Source organism: Ursus americanus, chromosome 23, assembly GCF_024610735.1.
Source record: "Ursus americanus isolate L20-20 chromosome 23, mUrsAme1.1.p, whole genome shotgun sequence".
NCBI classification, from domain to species: domain Eukaryota; kingdom Metazoa; phylum Chordata; class Mammalia; order Carnivora; family Ursidae; genus Ursus; species Ursus americanus.
In genome coordinates, this window is record NC_142149.1 from 22635202 (window position 1) to 22654169 (window position 18968).

General features: G+C 57.1%; 1 protein-coding gene across 1 annotated transcript; it reads left to right on the plus strand.

The window, feature by feature from the left end:
- Positions 1-5146: 5146 nt before the first annotated feature.
- On the plus strand, positions 5147-18311 carry TBX21 (T-box transcription factor 21). Its single transcript, XM_045813743.2, has 6 exons — positions 5147-8121; positions 15175-15329; positions 15682-15803; positions 16371-16529; positions 16668-16729; positions 16981-18311. The coding sequence occupies exons 1-6, from the start codon at positions 7631-7633 to the stop codon at positions 17597-17599; spliced, it is 1608 nt and encodes a 535-aa protein (XP_045669699.2). The 5' UTR covers positions 5147-7630; the 3' UTR covers positions 17600-18311.
- Positions 18312-18968: the final 657 nt, after the last annotated feature.

The following is an 18968-nucleotide window of genomic DNA, read 5'->3' on the forward strand; positions in this document are numbered from 1 at the left end:
CAACCTTAGGTGGCTGAAGTGGGAGATGGATCTATGCTGCTTCACGGGAGAGAACACTTCCAGGTGTCTCTGAGTTCTGCACAACCCAGTCACTTCTCTCCTACCGATGAAGTGCGTGGAGATCAGCGGCCTGTGCCAAATTCCTGGGCCCCCTCCCTCGCTCCTCCTTGCCCTTTCTTTGTCTTATGCCTTTCCCATGTCCCTGTTGTGTTTCGTGACAGGAGTTGAGAAGGAGAAGAAGGAGGGAAAGAGAGAAGTGAAAGCTCTGAGAACAAGCTGCAGGGCCAAGTGGACCCCAAGCAGGACGCGGAGTCGTCAAGGTGATGAAGAGAATGAGATGGTAGGTGAATTTGTTCAGCCGGTCAAGAAATGCAGGGTAAGTCAGTGGGCTGCCTTTGCAGCAGGAGGGCTCGAGGCAAGAAGATAAGAAGGGCTTCCAGAGGGGGCAACAGTCTCAGGCTCTGGACTAGGATTTGGGTGTCTCTCGTGGGCGGGGTGGGGCCGGACAGAGGAAGAGCTGCATCTTCTTGCCTGAGAAGGAAGGGGGTACCGCAGGAAGAGGCCAGCAGGTGGACGGCAGGTAGGATTCCAAAGGGTCCCCATGAGACAGGGCTGAGGGAGACAGAGGATCAGCTGCTGGGCCCGAAACCTTCTTGTCGCACTCCGAGCTCCCCGCCCCTGCAAATGCTCCCCAGCTCCCCCGCCCCATTTTGGCCCGAAGCCCCCAGGGGAGCTACGTGGCGTTCTCACCACGGACCCCGTGCCGGCTGCGCTTCTCCCTCTGACCTATTTTTTAATCATCTGATGGGATTTCACCCCCCCCCAAACCAAAGCCCTGGCCCCCTGGGCCCGTCAGCTCCACAGCGTGTCAAAACTGCCCCTGTCACTTTGCGTTGGTTTCTCAGTCCAGCCGGCCCCGCCCCCAGGGCCTGAGAGCAAGGGCTAATTACCCAGCTGCCGAGCCCCCATCCCCCTGCCCCTCCACCCCCAGACCCAACGGAGGGGCCCAGCACTGCTGGGGGGAGAAGCTGGGCCTCCTCACCCTCCTGCTGCGTGGCAGGAAGTCCTTCCTGCTGTCTAACCTCCATTCTTCCCTCTGACCTGCCCCTGGCCCAATCACAGACAGAGGATGTTGGGACTGGATGGGACTTTGGGATACCCCTTGAGGGACAGAAGGGGCCAAGCAGCCTCCTGGGGTGGGTTCAGGGAAGTCTTCTGGCCCCTCCCCCGCAATCCCTGCACGGAGAGCATCATCAGGGGCTGGTGGTGGAGCCAGGATGAGAAGCCAGAGCTCCCCGGCTGTCTTTCCATTTGCTTCCGGGTCCTCCCCATTGATGTCTGTTTCAGTTTCTGTGCAGCTCTGCTCCCAGCCCTACCAGGGGTGCCCCCTGCTGTGTCCCTCACTCCCTTGTCCACTCCCTTGGCCTGTGGAGCTTCATTTGACGCTCCAGGGCTCTCCCGACTTGCTTTAGGCACCATTTAGGAATGGATTTGTCCCTTTATCTCTTCCCCCCACTACCTCCCACCTCCCCCTCTTCCTTCCCTCTTTCAGCCATCCCTGGTCCAGCCTGAAGCCTGCCCCATCTCGTCTCCACCCCACAACCAGAGGGACAAGCCAGAGGGCCTCAGGCCGGGGACAACAGGCCCAGCACAGATTCACAGATGGAGGTCCAGTCCCAGACAGACAGCCAAACAGCCAGACAGCAGCCACACCGAGATGGAGATAGACCTCAAGATACTGATAAAGAGAGATGTAGAGACAAGCAGACTCGGAGGCCCAGAGAGAGGAGATGCGGTCGGTAGGGAGCCTGCCCCCTGGCCAAGCCCACAGATTTTTTTTGCAGATTCCAGAGACAGCTGGAAATAAGGAAGACACAGCACACCGCAGGCAGAGACGCAGGGACCCCGGGAGGCCTAGCGAGAGTCAGACAAACTGGCAGAGAAGCTCTAGAGACTAATAGGGTCCTGGGAAGCCAGAAGCAGGCCTTGGAGAGATGGTGGCTGTGCAAGGAGTTTGCAGAGGCCCTGGGAGTGGCCTTATAAGAGAGGCCCCCTGGCCGGCAGAGCCCGACCCTGGCCAGGAGTTGTACTGTCTCCGAGAGCACAGAAGCCCGCCTGTGAAGGGGTTAATTTGATTAGACCCCACTCACCCTTCATTTCACACTGCTCCCCACCCCAACCTCCCTTTACCCAAAGCCTAGGGTATTCCCCTCCCCTCCTGGTAACCGGACCCTGCTTCCTGCCTGAGATTAAGGGCCTGTCTGCTGAGATTCCCCAGGAAGGGGGGGGGGGGACAAAGCCTCTCTTCCCAGGGCCTCCCTGAAGCTCGGGCTTGCCCATCCATAATCTGCCATGCCCCCACGACTGCAGACTTTCTCAGGTACCCAACAGCTTAGCATCCCTTCAGGAGGTCACAGGCGCCCTGGCCTGGGAGCACCGTGGGGGGTGGGGGCGGGGTGCTGTGTGGATGCATGTGGGGTGTGTGGGGTGTGGGTCTTGTGTGAAGAGCTGGGGCGGGGGTGAGAACAGTTAGCAACCAAGAGAAGAGATGGTCCCTGATAGGTGCCCACAGAGGGCGAAGGACCGAAATGCAGAAAGACCCAGGCATGGCCTGGAGCCAAAGGGTAAGGGCTGTCCAGCCTTGAGGGGTGTGGGGCAGGGAAGGGTGAGCCAGCCTAAGGGTGAGAACCCAGAGCCTTTGACTTTGAGATGGGTCCACACTGACCACCGGGTGCTGGGGCCCGGGGACAAGGACTCCTGCAGCTGTCATGGGGGGGAGGGGATCCTACAGGTGTTTACGCTCCCCTCCTGCCCTCCCTGGCTGTTAATCCGATGGTTCCGGCCGTGCTCTCTGAAGGGCTGGCGATCTGGGCCCCAAGGGGGAGGACATTTAGGGGGGTGGAGGGTGAGCAGAGGCATTTGCCCAAGGAGCCTGGGGAGGTTGGATGTAGGACGGGAGAAGGGGTGCGGCGTGGGGACTGGCTCACAGGTTCGTCGAGCGGAGCTCTGCGGGCTGTGTGTGCACACACGTGGGTCGTGTATACGCACAGGCTGGTGGGCTTCCAGGGGCAAGGGGGCTGAGGGGCTCAAGAACTCTGGCCCTGGCGTCAAGTTGCTAGGAGCTCTTTGGGGGCAGGGGCTGAGCCTAATTGATCACTGTGACCCCAGATCCCCGGGGCTGGGCCATCTCAGAGACACGAGCCTCCAGGGAATGGTGGATGGGCATTTCAGGAGGGGAGGCCTGTCTTTTCTGAGGTGCAGTCTTACAGAGACGCTCTCATTAGGCCCACAGCCCTTAGGGGCAGGCTGGAGGCTGGCCTGAAGGACCGTTTGTGAGGGTCCCATGGACACAGAGGGAGGAGAGTAGGATGCGGGCAGCTTGGAAGAGAGGGCCCAGCCTGTGCAGAGGCCAAACCCCTCCGTGCCTGTCTTGGGGCCAAACCCCTCACCTTTACAGGACCTCACAGCCGCCTTGAGATCCAGTTCACCCCGTTTGTCCTTGCAGGTCTACTGGCTCTTTTTGCTGACAAGGGAACCAGAGAGGTTAAGCTACTGGAACAGGCCACACAGCCAGTGAGGGCTGGACTTGGGGTTCCAAGCCCGCCGCCCATCTCCCTCTGCCCCACCCCCCCGACTCACAGACAGCTCTGCCTCTGTAGATCTCCTTCTCCCTTGCCCGTCTCCCTCTCTTCTGTCTTGCACCCCCTCTTTTTAAAAAAAAGATTTTATTTATGTATTTGACGGAGAGAGAGAGTGCGTGCACAAGCAGGGGGAGCAGCAGAGGGAGAGGGGGAAGCAGGCTCCCCACTGAGCAGAGAGCCCGATGCAGGGCTGATCCCAGAACCCCGGGATCATAACCTGAGCCACCCAGGTGCCACGACACTCCACACTTTTTAAGGAGAGGACCCCAGGTGGCTGTTAGATTCTGCGGTAAAGAAGAAATCCTCTGGTCCTGGAGCTTTGATAAGAAAGTCTTCTTTCTCCATGCTGATGGCAGCCGTCCTCAGGCATCAAAGCCCTTCCATCCACCGCCCCAAGGCATGCACATGCAAGATCGGGCCCACTGAGGGTCGTTCTATGGCACAGGGTTTGGGGGTGGAAGAGCGGAGTGGGAGAGGAGCTGAGAGTGGGATGTGTGGACTCCCTGGAGCCCAGGGTCACCTGGAGTCCTCCTTGAACACACAGATTCTGGGGCCCTGCCACAGGCCTGGGAATCAGAATTTCTGGAAGGAGGTCCCCGGACTGCTCATTGTCAGAGCCTTCTGGCACAGTCTGTGACCCACAGGTGCGGCAGGTGCTGTGTGACATCAAGGGGAGCTCACTCATTTTGAGTCTTGAAACGGCTTGAAAAACAAGCCTTGAAAACGTGCGTGCGACACCAGGGTGAAGAAAACTAGTGTCCAAGCTGGTGGATTAGGGGCAATTGTCTTTCCTGTTTTCCAAACCTCTTCCAACGTGATTGCATGACTTTTTATTTATTATTATTGTTCTTTTTTTTTAAAGATTTTATTTATTCATTTGACAGAGAGAGAGACAGCCAGCGAGAGAGGGAACACAAGCAGGGGGAGTGGGGGAGGAAGAAGCAGGCTTCCAGTGGAGGAGCCTGATGCGGGGCTCGATCCCAGAACTCCGGGATCACGCCCTGAGCCGAAGGCAGACGCTTAACGACTGAGCCACCCAGGTGCCCCTATTATTATTGTTCTGACTCGAAATGGGAAGGCAGACACTCTCGTGGGAAGAGCACTGGATCAGGAGTCAAGGGACCAGGGTTCCAGCCCTGGCTCGGCCATGAGTGGGGTGTGAGTTTGACGGGTCATTCGGTTTCCCATATTCGCCATCCAGTTTGTGTCATAACATGTGACATGTTGGAAACCATGCCTCTCAACTCCTAGACACACACCCTGTGTAGCTTCTACTGGTGGACCGGCCTTCTGGACGCTCAGCAGGTCAATGGGATGGGAGAGGGGCCGGGAGGGGCAGGGATGGGGAAGGGAGGGGATCCCAGGGGGCCTGGTCTCCTGCTCCTCCTTCCCCACCTCTCCAGCCCTGGGGCCTGGGAAGAGGGTGAGGTGGCAACAGAAGGAGGAGGTGTCATTGCTAGGGTTCTTCTTCTCACCCAAGCTGGCGGAGGGGCGGGACTGGCAGTGGTGACGCTAGGGCCATTCAACCCCCGCTTTTCACAGGCACTTTCTTTTTTGGGTGGAAGAAATTAGAGTGAGGGGGTGAGGAATCTGGGGTTGATGGCCCCCTAACAGCCCCTCAGGTTCCAGACAGACTGCCCCCAGCCACTCTCTTCCTCCAGGGACATGTCCCCAAGTCCACCTGATTCTGAGGCTCATAATCCCTCCTGCCCCGGAAACCTGGGTGGGAGTTCAGGTCATCCTGTTCAGAGACAGGGGGATGATGGCTGGATCTCTTGACCTGAAGATTAATGTGGAAAAGAGGAGGGGGAGAGAGGGAGGAACAAGACTCCATTTGGCCTTCCACAGCCAAGTACTTAGCAAAAATGTCCCCCCAAAGAGATGTCAGCATTCAAGTCTCCTGGGAAAATTAGTCATTCAGGGGAGTCATACTGAAATCTCTCATGTTTCTCAAAAAGTAGCCAAGGGTCCTAAGGTCACCATCTCTTTCAGGCCATGCTGCCTCACTTGGAACAGCCGGCAGAGACTTCCCACCTCCCTAAGGCACGGGGTAAATGGTGGGTAAAGCGCTGGGAGGGGCCAGTCCCCAGTTCTGGTGCTGTGCGTAGCTGGTCCCCGTCCTCAGGGGGTTTGCTGATTCTCTCTTCCCCCACCCTCCCCGGGTCATGCCCGCCTCCTGGGGTTCCCAGCTTCGCCTTCCCCTGCCAACCTGCCTCTCGGTTCAGCTCTAGTTGGGAGCAGAGAGTCCCCGCAGACCCCTAAGGGTGAAGCCCTGTTGGGCTGGGACGGAGATGGGAGATGGGGCCAGCCCCCAGGGGAGAAGTGAGGAGGTCTGGGAGGGAGAGTGCGGTGAGGAGAAGGTTAACCTTTAACACGATGAAAATGTGAAAGTATTTTTCAAAAACACTCTTAAAAATGTAAATCTTTATCTGTATATTGACATGTAAAAAATTCCATGACACCTTGTTGAGTGAAAAAAAAAATACACATTACAAAGCAGCACGTGTGGTGTTGATACAAAATTGTGTGTGTGTGTGTGTGTGTGTGTGTGTGTGTGTGCAGGGAGTGATGTCTGGAGGGGTACTCACCAAAGGTTAATCCTGTTTGCCTCTGGGGGGTGGAATTTGGTGTGGTTTATACAGTCCCATTTTTACTTTAACTGCTTAAATTTTTTATGAGTATGTTTTATCTTTATATGCAGGAAAACTCCCAAAGATGCTATTTTTCAGCTTGGGGGGGGGGGACTGTTTTCATCATAAGAAGACTCTGTGTTAGTCAACAGGAAAGGAAAATAGAGAAAAGCTCTGGTCTGGTGGCCCCATCCCGCAGGCAGCCCCCCAGAACAAGTGGGTGTCCTTCCTGTCCTGTCCTTCCTGCTCTGGATCTGCTCCGGGCAGCTTTCCCTCGGGGGTGAGCCCTGCTCCAGCCACCCTCTCAGGTGAGGCTCACAGCCCCTTGGGAAAGTGGATCAGTGTGTTTCCCCCTTCTAGGGATGGGGCACGGGAGGCTGACTTCCAGGCAAGGGAAGTGGCTTGCCCAGGCCCCACATACCTGAGTGACAGGCAGAGCCAGGGCCAAGACTCTAAGCAGCGGCAGGTCAGGGTTGCTTCCAGAGCCTTCGCTGCCCCTGCCCCGCTTAGGGCCCTGCAAATCTGCAGCTGCAAGGATCTCCGCGCGATGCCCACCAGCGGCCAGGTCTGTCTAGGGGCTGCGGGAACGCGATGCATAGGACGCAGCCCAGCTGGGTCTCTGGCCCGCAGCAGGACCACAAACACTTCAGGCAAAGCCGCTCAGCACAGAGCCTGGGGGCACGGTGGGCATCCGAGGATCTCTTGAATGTTCGAGGTCTGAGCAGCTCGGAGTGAGTGCAGACCCTGCCAGTTGGTCGGAGCTGCGAGTGCTGCCAGAAGGCCCTGTGAGTCCCATCCGGGCCATCGCCGTCACAGAAGGCTTCCTGTAAGAGGGGACCTTTGAGCTGAGACTTGAAGGATGGGTGGAATTTCCACGAGGGTCCAGAGGAGAGACACAGGCTGGCATTTCAGGTGGATGGGTGGACTCTTCCAGAAGGCAGTCTTTCAGCGCGAACTTCGCGGCGCGCGGGGACTCGCCACACCGCGGGGGCCTCCAGTCCTCGGCGGCGACTGCATAGAATTTGCAGAGTATTAGCCACGAGGGGGCGGGGTGAGGCGGGGCGGCGCCGAGGTGGTGGGGTGGGGGGAGCCCGGAGAGCTTCATAAAGCCACAGCAAAGGCGCCGCGACGCTGGTGACAGCGGCCCGCTGGAGAGGGAGCCCGGGAGCTGCTGCGCGCCCGCCAAACGCGGGCGCAGGACCCAGGCGTCCGAGGCCGGGCTCCGGTGGGGGCCACCCCCGCGCCCCCGCCCCCGGGGCGCCGCCCCATCCGCCCGCCCCCCGCGACCCCCCGCGCCTGCCCCGCGCGCGGAGAGGGGCCGGTGTCCGACGGCCGCGGGAAGGTGCCAGCCCGCCCCGGATGGGCATCGTGGCGCGGGGCTGCGGAGACATGCTGACGGGCACCGAGCCGATGCCGGCGAGCGACGAGGGCCGGGCGCCTGGCGCCGACCCGCAGAACCGCTACTTTTACCCGGAGCCCGGCGCCCAGGACGCGGCCGACCGTCGCGGGGGCGCCAGCCTGGGGGCGCCCTACGCCGGCGGCGCCCTGGTGCCCGCTCCGCCCGGCCGCTTCCTCGGAGCCTACGCCTACCCGCCCCGGCCCCAGGCCGCCGGCTTCCCCGGGGTGGGCGAGCCCTTCCCGCCGACGGCCGGCGCCGAGGGCTACCAGCCCGGGGACGGCTACGCGGCCCCGGACCCGCGCTCGGGACTCTACCCGGGGCCGCGCGAGGACTACGCGCTGCCGGCGGGGCTGGAGGTGTCCGGGAAGCTGAAAGTCGCGCTCAACAACCACCTGTTGTGGTCCAAGTTCAACCAGCACCAGACCGAGATGATCATCACGAAGCAGGGCCGGTGAGTGAGACGCGCCGGCAGGGCGGGCGGCTGGAAGCCGCGGACGTGGTTTTTCTCTCCTGCCTAGACTTTGCTAGTGTCTCCGCGCCCCTCACGGTCTGGCTAAGGCTTTGGGGGACGCGGGGACGGAGTTGTAGCGAGGACAAGAAAGTTCTGGCGGTTGTTTTCTCCCAGGACATCACCACCAACAGGCAGAATTCAGAAGGGAGCTGGAGGAGAGTGGGTGCAATGAGAAGTCATCGTGGTTTAGGGGGAGGGTACCTGTGGTTTCACCCAGAATCGGGGTGTGCCCTTGCCCCACTCTCTACCTCAATGGGGGTCTCAGGGGACAGAGGGGGACTGTGTTTTGGATTTGATAGGGCAGGACCCCTCTTAGCCCCTATGCGTGGGGAAATGGAGGAGAGGGCAGGGTCTAGGTGCCCCCAACAATAACCCAGTGCAACCCCCCCACCTCTCCTCCCCCCCCCCCCGTCCTCCTCCCCCCCCCCCCCCCCCCCGCCCACCTCTCCTAGTCTCTTTGCTGCTGTTGTGCACAGGTCAGTTTTGGGAGGTGGGTAAGCCTGGGATTTGGTGACATGGAGTAGCAGTCGCCAAGTTTCCTTTCCGGTAGTACTTTGAGATCATATGTCTGGTGTGAGTGTGTTTTGGGGGGGGGGTAAAGTGTGGGGGGGGCGCAGATCCAGGCACAGGCCCTGCCGGAGAGCACACATGCCCATGGGCCTGAGCAGGTGAAGCTAACCTATAGGTCCCAGCGCCCCAGCCAGTCCCCCTCTGCTCCCTCCCAGGTCTGTCCCCTGAAAGTCTGCCTCACCCCTGGCCAGATACTTTCCAGTATCTGTAAGATTCAGCCTGGGGAACCCATGGCTCCATGGCTCAGGGTCCCCTGAGCCCAGGGCATGCAGGGTAGGGTTTGGGGCCGAGGGTGCTGCTTCCGGAGAGAGCCTCCTGCGTGGGGAAAGGAAGAGAAACTTGCCCCTGGTATTTGTTTAGTAAGCAATGCTGAGTGCGCCCTGCCTGGGTCTGGCATGTGAGAGTGTACCCCCATCTTTCCTTGTGGGGAGCTGCTCCGTCTGGGGACCAGGGAGGACCTCTGTATGGAAGGGCTGTGTCATCAGGACAGCAAGGAGGTGTCAAAGGGCAGATACCCGGTGTGGGGCCTGGGGAGGGGGAGGGGAGAGTCCATGCTGGCCCCAGGGGGGGTTGGCATTCAATCTAGGCATTGCTAGGACATTCTTCCTTTCCAGTGATTTCTGTGGGGTAGCGTGGGGTTGAGGGACCTGTCCACCTAAAAAAGCTTCAAGTTGCTGAGCTGTTCTTCCTTCTCTGGGATGAGCCCAGGAAAGTTGACATTTTCTTTTAAGGTGTGGCCTTTATCCCCTAAGCTTTCTGAGAATTCCTCTCTTCGTCCCCCAACCCCAGTCCCCTCTGAGTGCTCCCAGGCACAGCCCAGGCTTCTAGTCCTGTCAAGTCTGGACAGGGGACCCAGAAGATCCTATCCAGGCCCCTTCCTGCACAGACAGGGAAATGGGCTCAGAGACAGGAAGAGACTCTTCTGAGGTTACACAGCCCACCTGTCGCTGGCAGAACGGGCACCCGAACCCAGATGGTATCTGCCTGGGTTTCTTTCTCCAGCCCGTCTCTGCCGGGAGGAAAAACAGCCACCTACACTGTCCAGAGGCCTTGATGCGTTCAGAGTGCTTTCACTTCCATTCTTTCACTGCGTGCTACGTAGGCCAAGAGGTCTCCCCATTCACAGCTAGGGGACGGCTGGTGGCTTGCCCTTGGCCACACAGCAGACCTGAACTTGGGCCTCTACTCTCGGGTGCGCAGGAAGCCCTCCCACCCTGGGGCCTGGCCCAGGTCTCCCTGCCACCTGCTGCCAGGCCCCTGCCCTTCCAGTCTCGAGGGGCGGGGTGGACACAGCATCGGCCAGCATTGGAGCCGGTGGGTGCGGGGCTGGCTGTGGGCTGCCTGAAGGCTGGGAAGGGGGTGTCTCAGGGGATGCGTCCCTGCGAGGTCACCGTCACTACCCTTGTGGCTTCCTTCTTCCCTTTATGTTCTTGCTGAATAATTTTCTCTTGACAAGTCTTGTTGTCTCCCTTTTAGATCCATAAACCTACTTTCTTTTATTATGAAAAATTCCAATATATACAAAAGTACAGGAAAAACCTCCACCCACCCATCACCCAGTTTCAACAGTTGTTACCGCTGGTCCAGTCTTGTTTCTTCTTTATCTTCACCTCGCTTCCGCCTCCCACCCCCAGTCTGCAATTATGTTAGTGATGGCGTTAAGTATTTAGTAAGTAAATCTAGGCATTATATTCTTTCATCCTTAAAATTTCTCTATGCACCTTTAAATTTGGCTTTTTAAAAATTTATTTATTTATTTACGTATTTATTTATTTATTGCGGGGAGGGGGAGAGAGAGAGAATCCTAAGCAGGCTCCACACCCAGCACGGAGCTTGACGCTGGGCTCCATCTCATGACTCCGAGATCATGACCTGAGCCAAAATCAAGAGTTGGACGCTCAACTGACAGAGCCACCGAGGCGCCCCTAAAAATGGCTTTTTTTTTTTGGACATTTTATTTATTTATTTGACAGAGAGAGACAGCGAGAGAGAGAACACAAGCAGGGGGAGTGGGAGAGGAAGAACCAGGCTCCCAGCAGAGGAGCCCGATGCGGGGCTCGATCCCAGGACCCTGAGATCATGACCTGAGCAGAAGGCAGAGGCTTAACGACTGAGCCACCCAGGCGCCCCTAAAAATGGCTTTTTTTTTTAATGTTTTTTTATTATATTATGTTAGTCACCATACAGTGCATCCCCGGTTTCCAATGTAAAGTTCTAAAAATGGCTTTTTAAAAGTAAACACAACAGCATTAACATACCTGAGAAGAAATTCAAAAATATCACCAAATTTCCCTGATCATTTCGTAATTGCGTGTGCTCGCGTGCCTGTGTGTGTGATAATCCTCTCACTTTCTGTCCATCCCGAGGGACTGCGTGGGTCGGACACTGTGAGGTCCCTGTTGGAAGGGGGCAGTGGCCCCTCACCATTTTCTTTGATGCCTCCCCTTGAATCAGACCTCAGGGGCCCCATGGTGGGGTGGGGGGACAGAGAACACTGCCCCCAATTCAGTCCCACCAGCCCCATCGCCTGGGTCCCTGAGCTTGGGCTCCAGTGATCTGGGAACTCGGCGGCCATTTCCTTCCACTACTGGCTTCTGAAGAGCAAGGCTTGGGCGCAGAGAACAGCACCCTTTCTCTCCTGTGTGGAGGGTTGGCCTGCCCCTCCGTGGGCTCCAGTGACCTGCCAGTCACCACCACATCACCCACGGCCTTCTTCCTTTTTGAAAAATCCTTCCAGTCCAGGCCCACCCACAGCCGCACGGCCTTTTGCCTTGGGCTGACTCACTCCCTCCCAGATCCTTCCTCTCCCACCCACCCTAGACCCATTCCTCAGTATGGACAAGTGACACAGTCACTCTCTCCTCCATGGGCAGCAACAGGGTGCGGCGGGGGGCCTGGGGGGCATTTCCCAGGGCCAGAGACTGACCCGGGCAGCTCAGATGCGGCGGGGAGGGGAAAGTGAGATAAAATGTTGGACTGGCCAGGGGGAAGGGTTGGAGTTCAAGTTTGTGTATTTGTGGAGTTTCGCGCGCCCACCCCGGACCTGGGCTGTGTTTCTGTGTGGCACTGTGTGTACTGGGAGTGTGTCGGTGTGCATAGAACAGTTGATGGTAGACATTCTCAGCAGAGGAAGAGAGAGGCGGGTGTCTGTGCGTGTGGGTGTGTGGGTGTGCATTCATTGCTGGCAATCCCCACTTTTCTGGGTGTGATTAGTTGATTATTATAATTAAGATAACTTTGGGTAGCTCTGTTGTTAAGTAGCTCAATTTGCATGTGTGTGTGTGTGTGTGTATTAATTTAGCGGTGGAGAAAACAGTTTCAGTGCCGCCTGATCCTCAATCACTGGCCTCACAGCCATTGTGGCCTTCCCTACATTCTCGACTCCGAGAACTTTTTAGATCTTTAAAACAATTTTATTTTCTTGCTGAGGGGAGGGGCTTTAAGCCTGCTTTAATTTGGACTCACTGGCTTCATTTCTCTTGGGGCAGGTGGAAACAGCTTTCCTTTCTGTTGGCCCGTTGGCTAGTGGCTGTGTGATTTCCACTGAGTTGGGTCTGAGGCTGGTGGGAGGAGGAGATCCAGGACCCTGAGCGCCGTTTGCATTTCCGGAGGTCCTAGGCACTCTGGAACAGCTTCCTAAAAAGCGCTGCTAATTTACATGCCCACGAAGCGTGTGCGAGAGGACCCACTTTCCCACGCGCTCATCAGCATTCGAGATCAGTTTTAAAACATCTTGCCAACACGACTGACACAAAAACTCCCTCCTTGTACTTCGTACGTCATGATGGTGCGTTGGAGCCTCTCCGAGGTGCTCAGGATGGGGGGGGGGAGGGCCCTGCGAATCATTTCAAGCCCTGAGCAGCAGCCGAGGACTTTAGAGTTGTGGGCCCTGTCGTCTGAGGGCAGAACGGTGAGTGGTCCTTTTGGAGAGAGCTTAGGTTGGCACCTGACCCTGTTCCTTCCCAGCAAAGTGTCATGTAAATCAGGGGCTATTTTGGGATTCCAGCTGGTGGAGATTCTAGACTTTTAGGATGAAATGAGACGTCCCTTCTCGTCTCCCTTTCCCCCATCCTCTTCCGGAGTCTCCTGCATTTCCCTCCAGCAGAGATAAGCGGGGTGGAGGGATGGACGCACAACCTGGGAGACCCCCGACTCTGCTCTCTCACCAAAGAGCCATCTGCTAGGCTCTCCGATCCTCGGTTTCTTCAAGTATAAAATTGGAAATAACGTTTTACATTTCAGGTGAACTGGCAGCTGCTAAGTCGAGGCCCAGTGAATATAGTCCTTCTCTTCCTTTAGTCCTACAAGGTGGATAGGAACCGGTTATAGTCCAGAAAACGAGGGCAAGCCTGACCGCTGTCATACAATGAGCTGGTGGGTAGAGATGGGATGAAAATATTGTCTCTGCCTTCATTGTTCAAGATCTCATCCCTAACCTTTGGTTTCTCATGTCAGCTGGCCTGCTGAGCCTCTGGGACCCGGAGCCTAGGGCTAGAGATCCGGACTCTTGCTTGGGGTCCTTCCGGGGGACCAGCAGGCTTTGCTCGCTCTGGGCTGCGAAAGGATGGGGTGGAGGAGGGACCGGATGAGCTGAGTTTCACATCTTTCAAACTTCTTCACAGCTCTCAGAGGAAAAATGGATAGGAGTTATGGTCTCCATTTGTGGGTGAAGAAACTGAGGTTTGGTTGGGGGATTACTTATTCTAGGGGATGGGGCCAGTAAGTCTCTCTCTCTCTTTTTTTTTCCCCTCGGCATAGGAGAGTCTGAAGAAGACAGGAATGTGGGGAGACCTTCCCAAGATTATTAAGGGTGTTGCTCTGGGATCTTCTGGGGACTAGGGTGCACCCAAAAGTGTTCCCAGGCTTCTGGAACTCTCCCTCCTCCAGGTTTCCTGACTCATGGACTGGTGTCTTTCTGCCCATCCGGCATGACTTGTTGTAGGAGGAGAGGAGAGGGGTGTGGGAATGCAAGGTCGTTCTGACGAGGGTTTGATTCTGCCATTCTGAAAATTCTGCTCTTCTTGCTTGGGTTAGAAGAGAAAAGCTTGGCCATTGGACTTGGTGATGGGACTGGTGCTAGTAGAGATGGTGATTGTAATAGTGGTAGTAATGGTGGAGGGGATCATCGTAGTGATGGTGATAATGGAGTGGATGGTTTGGTGATGGGGACAGTGATGGCAGAGGTGTGGTTGTAAGTGATGGTGGTGGAGGTGGTGGTGACGGTGGAGACGGTGGTCATAGTGATGGTGGTGATGGGGGTGTTGGTGGAGGTGGTGGTGATGGGGCCGGTGGGGGTGGTGATGGCGGTCGTAGTGATGGTGGTGATGGGGGTGTTGGTGGTGATGATTGTTGTAGTGATGGGGCCAGTGGGGGTGGTGATGGCGATCGTAGTGATGGTGGTGATGGGGGTGTTGGTGGAAGGGGTGGTTGTAGTGATGGGGCCGGTGGGGGTGGCGATGGTGGAAATGGCAGAGATGGTTGTGGTGGGGGCAGTGCTTCCTTCTCTGAATCATGACTCTGGCACAGTGGAAGAGAATGCAGCATCCCAACATCAACTTCCTCCACTTTTCCCAGGAAACAGGACTTTGAGTGTGAGGGTTGTGCTTAATAGAGTTCTTTTTTGGGTGGATGGAAAGCTCCATCTGGGATTTTAGGTACTTCTCTGAAGGCTCAGGGCCTGGGGCAGGGCCATACTGTAGACATCAGGCCCAGGAGAATGGGGCAGGGAGAGCCTGGGCGCCGTAGGGCTGGGAGCGTGTTGGAACAGTGAGGGCCGCAGTGGAGAGGATGGGTTGGGGCCTGAGACCACACCAGGGCTTGGGGGACTGAGGCATGAGGCCTCCTGGGAAGTGGCTGTGGGGGGCTGGCTGGTGGCTTTGCTCCCCACTAGGAAGCAAACTAAGGTTAGGGACAGTGGCGCGCAGCTAACGTCTAGCAACAGACGCTCTGAAAGAAAAACATTGAAAAAGCCCCGATTCACCGTGTTGGCTGACTTCCGTGGTGTAAATGCTCCTGTGACGGCTGATTTCGAGCCGTGCACGCGGCCTCACTGACTGCAGAGTCGGGAAGAGCTGGGCAGTCGTGCAGCTGTCTAGTATTTCCGTCCTGCAGGAACAAGAGATGTAAGTCACTTCAAGAGCAGTGATAACAGTGAAATGCAGTAACCGAACTGAGAAGTGGTGATTTTTGAGTATTTATGACCTTGGCTTATGATGCAATGTATTTAATTGTAAGTTTATATAATTTAATTTTGAACTATGGAGGTATGTAACAACTGGCTGGCACACTTCCTGGTCATTTCCAGTCGGTTCTCTGGCGGGATGGAAGCCGACTCCAGCACATGACCCAAAGCCTTTGTGCAGGGGTGGCCGTCTGCGAGGCTGGGGGCTGACGGTTGTCGGTGGGTCTCTCTGCTCTCCCCAGGCGGATGTTCCCATTCTTGTCATTTACTGTGGCGGGGCTGGAGCCCACCAGCCATTACCGGATGTTCGTGGACGTGGTCTTGGTGGACCAGCACCACTGGCGGTATCAGAGCGGCAAGTGGGTGCAGTGCGGAAAGGCTGAGGGCAGCATGCCAGGTAGGAGCGCCCTGGGTAGCGGTGGGCACTCTTTTTATCCGGGACTGGGCGCCCCCTGGTGGATCCAGGAGGAACCCCCAAGCCCTTGCCCCCCTACACCTGAGATTTAATTCCCCATCCCACCCTTATCCCCTCCCACTTCTCACTCCCATTCTGTTTGTCCTCTCTTCTCTATTCCACGTTAGCCTGTCCTCTGCTCAGTCCTCTGCCCACATCTCCCCTTGTCCTGCCCCATCTGGTCCTCCCCCTGCAGCCTTTTTTGACATCGGCCTCAGAAGAGGCAAAGAAGCCCCACTTCGCCTGGGGGTCTGGTCCCCGGGGGCTCCGTGCCAAAGAGGTTAACTGTCCGCAGGAAACCGCCTCTACGTCCACCCAGATTCCCCCAATACTGGAGCTCACTGGATGCGCCAGGAAGTGTCATTTGGGAAACTAAAGCTCACGAACAACAAAGGGGCGTCTAACAATGTGACCCAGGTGGGACTCCTTGCCATCCTCCACCCCTTCTGGTTGATTCTGTTCTGTAAAAGTCACTTTTCTTTCTCTCTGGCTCATTCTTTTCCACACGCCTGGGGAGGGGGGAGGATAAGGTGGGAGGGAGCTAAATCTCAGGGACAGAGGTGGGGTGGCATTCAGGAGGACACGGGCCAAGGCAGCCCTGGGGGTTTCTTTGCCGGACCCCAGGCTGCCATCACCTGTGCACCGTGCTGGGCATGGAGTTGGTGCCAGTGGCCCCCAGAATGGATGCAGAGTCTCTCTGAGTTGAGCAATACTGTTAACAGAGCCCCATCCCTGAAACGGGCTGCTTGTGCTCATCCCTTGGTCACAATGCACATCTGGGGGGTAGGAGACGGGGCAAGAGGGCAGAGCTGGTGCCCTGGAGAGGCTGGGGACTGGAGCTAGGGGGCCTGGGGGAAGTTCACAGTAGCAGGACAGGGCAGTAGACACGGTGGCCTCAGGATCCCTTTCTAGCGGGGCCATCAGGCCAGCCACGGTGGGGGTAGAGGTCCCTTCGACCCCCGCAAGCATCCGGTTCTCTCTTAGATGATCGTGCTCCAGTCTCTCCATAAGTACCAGCCTCGGCTGCACATTGTCGAGGTGAACGACGGGGAGCCGGAGGCGGCCTGCAACGCTTCCAACACGCACATCTTCACCTTCCAAGAGACCCAGTTCATCGCCGTGACCGCCTACCAGAACGCGGAGGTGAGGGCCGAGAGCCGGCCTGAGCTGCGAGGGGCAGGAGGGGAGAGTGGGGCCCACGGCCTTCCTCGGTGGGAAATTCAGAAGTTCCCTAGCCCCTGACTCAGGACTCAGGTGCCTCTATTTCCCCCCTCTCTCTAGATTACTCAGCTGAAAATTGATAATAACCCTTTTGCCAAAGGATTCCGGGAGAACTTTGAGTCGTAAGTGCCGCTGGGTTCCATTCATCAAGGACCTCCTCTTGGTTCCTCCGGAGACTTGACTTCAGACGTGCGCCCAGCATGTCTCCTTTCTGCCCCTGGGGGTGGGAAGAGGTGGGATGGATGCTTGGAGGGCGGCGAGGCCAGGGAAAGAGGGTCCAGGGAGGGGCGTGCAACACACAGGCTCACAGGTGACTGGTTCTGTTCGTGACCCCTGTTTTCTTGCCTTCTTTTTTTTTTTTTTTTTTTTTAAGGATGTATGCCTCTGTTGATGCCAGCGTGCCCTCCCCGCCTGGACCCAACTGTCAGTTGCTTGGGGGAGACCACTACTCTCCTCTCCTACCCAACCAGTATCCCGTTCCCAGCCGCTTCTACCCCGACCTTCCTGGGCAGGCCAAGGATGTGGCTTCCCAGTCTTATTGGTTGGGGGCCCCCCGGGACCACAGCTATGAGGCCGAGCTCCGAGCAGTCAGCATGAAGCCTGCATTCCTGCCCTCCGCCCCCGGACCCACCATGTCCTACTACCGAGGCCAGGACGTCCTGGCACCTGGAGCTGGCTGGCCGATGGCCCCCCAGTACCCTCCCAAGATGGGCCCAGGCAGCTGGTTCCACCCCATGCGGACTCTGCCCATGGAACCTGGTCCTGGAGCTTCAGAGGGACGGGGGCCAGAGGACCAGGGCTCCCCTTCGGTGTGGACTGAGATCACCCCTATCCGGCCAGAGTCCAGTGACTCGGGACTGGGTGAAGGAGACTCTAAAAGGAGGCGTGTGTCCCCTTACCCTTCCAGTGGCGACAGCTCCTCCCCTGCTGGGGCCCCTTCTCCTTTTGATAAGGAAAGCGAAGGCCAGTTTTATAGCTATTTTCCCAATTGAGCAGATGACACAACAGAAAGAGTGTCATCAGGTTGGAGGACACCAAGCAACACAGACCTGCGACTCGGGACTGGGGGGCCCCAGCTCCCTCTGTCCCTTCTCCTTTTGTAGTTGGTTGAGGAAGAGGGGGGCCAAGAAGGCTTCTGGGGTCCACTGGCTGCTTCGGGCCCACAACGACACCTGAAAGGCGTGTCCCCTGCCCCTTCCTTTGTCCTAACTACCGTCATTTACCTGGTGCTGCTTCTGGCTGCGAGTTCCCAGCTGGAGAAAAGAAGAAGGTCTTGGACACAAAGGAGCTTCCTCTCTCCTGTGGGGTGGGGTCGGGGTCAGGGGGCGCAGGCTGGGCTCTGGAGACTCGGCTGTCTTCCGCCGTAGAATGAACTTCGGGCAGTTCTGTTTGTGTGTGTGAAAATAAAGATACCGTGGATTCGACGCCAGCTGGCCGGCCAGCAACACAAGAGGACTCCGGTGACTTTGGGGCGGCTGGCCTGGGCCCCACCTGCTGGGAGCCAGTGGGGTCCCGAGGAAGGGGCTGGGAAGGGGGGGTTGGTGCACACCTCAAGAAGCAACGTCTTGGGGTGGGGGGTGGTTGTGTGTGTGCACGCGCGCTTGTTTCTTTTTCTTTTTTATTATTATTTTTTTGGACCGGGGAGGCTATTTATTGTACAGAGAGTGATGTCTGGATGTATTTCTTTTGTCTTCATCACTTTCTGAAAATAAACATGAAACTGTAGAATGTGTCCTGCTTTGGTGCCCTGGAGGGGGGCGCGGATGGGGCCTCCCCTGGGAATTGCCAGGGGCACCTTCTCTCTCCAGCAGCAGCTGAAGTTCCCAAGAACCGGAGCCTCCTAGAAATCCGGAGAGGCTTTGCGGAGGGGACGAACAGAGCTAAAGCGAGGCCGCACGTGCTACCTCTGGCGCTCGGGTCGACGGTTGATTCCACCGCTTCAGGCATCTGGGGACAGAGAACAGTCCCTCTGTCTGTGTAGCGCCTGACTGTGGAGGAGGGCAGGGAGGGCAAGACCAGAGGACCCGGCCGGGTGGGGCTGGGGGCTCTGCACGGAGGAACAGCCTTGATTTCTCTCTGCATTTCTAGCAGCTCTGGTTCTCCGTCTTCCTCTTAGGGATGGTCAAAGATGAAAGGAGGAAATGTAAGTGGAATCCCACGAAATTGCTGTTTTCATCGGGCAAGAACAGCCAAATACTGGCAATTTCATATGATTCACACTAGCATCTGTAAAGGGCTTAGAACAGCGCCTGGTAAACAGTAAGCACCCAATCTGTACGTTACTGTTGTTGTAATTCTCTAGCTCTGTTTTTTTCTCTCTCTTTACACACATACTAAATGGTGTTTGTAAAATGACACCTG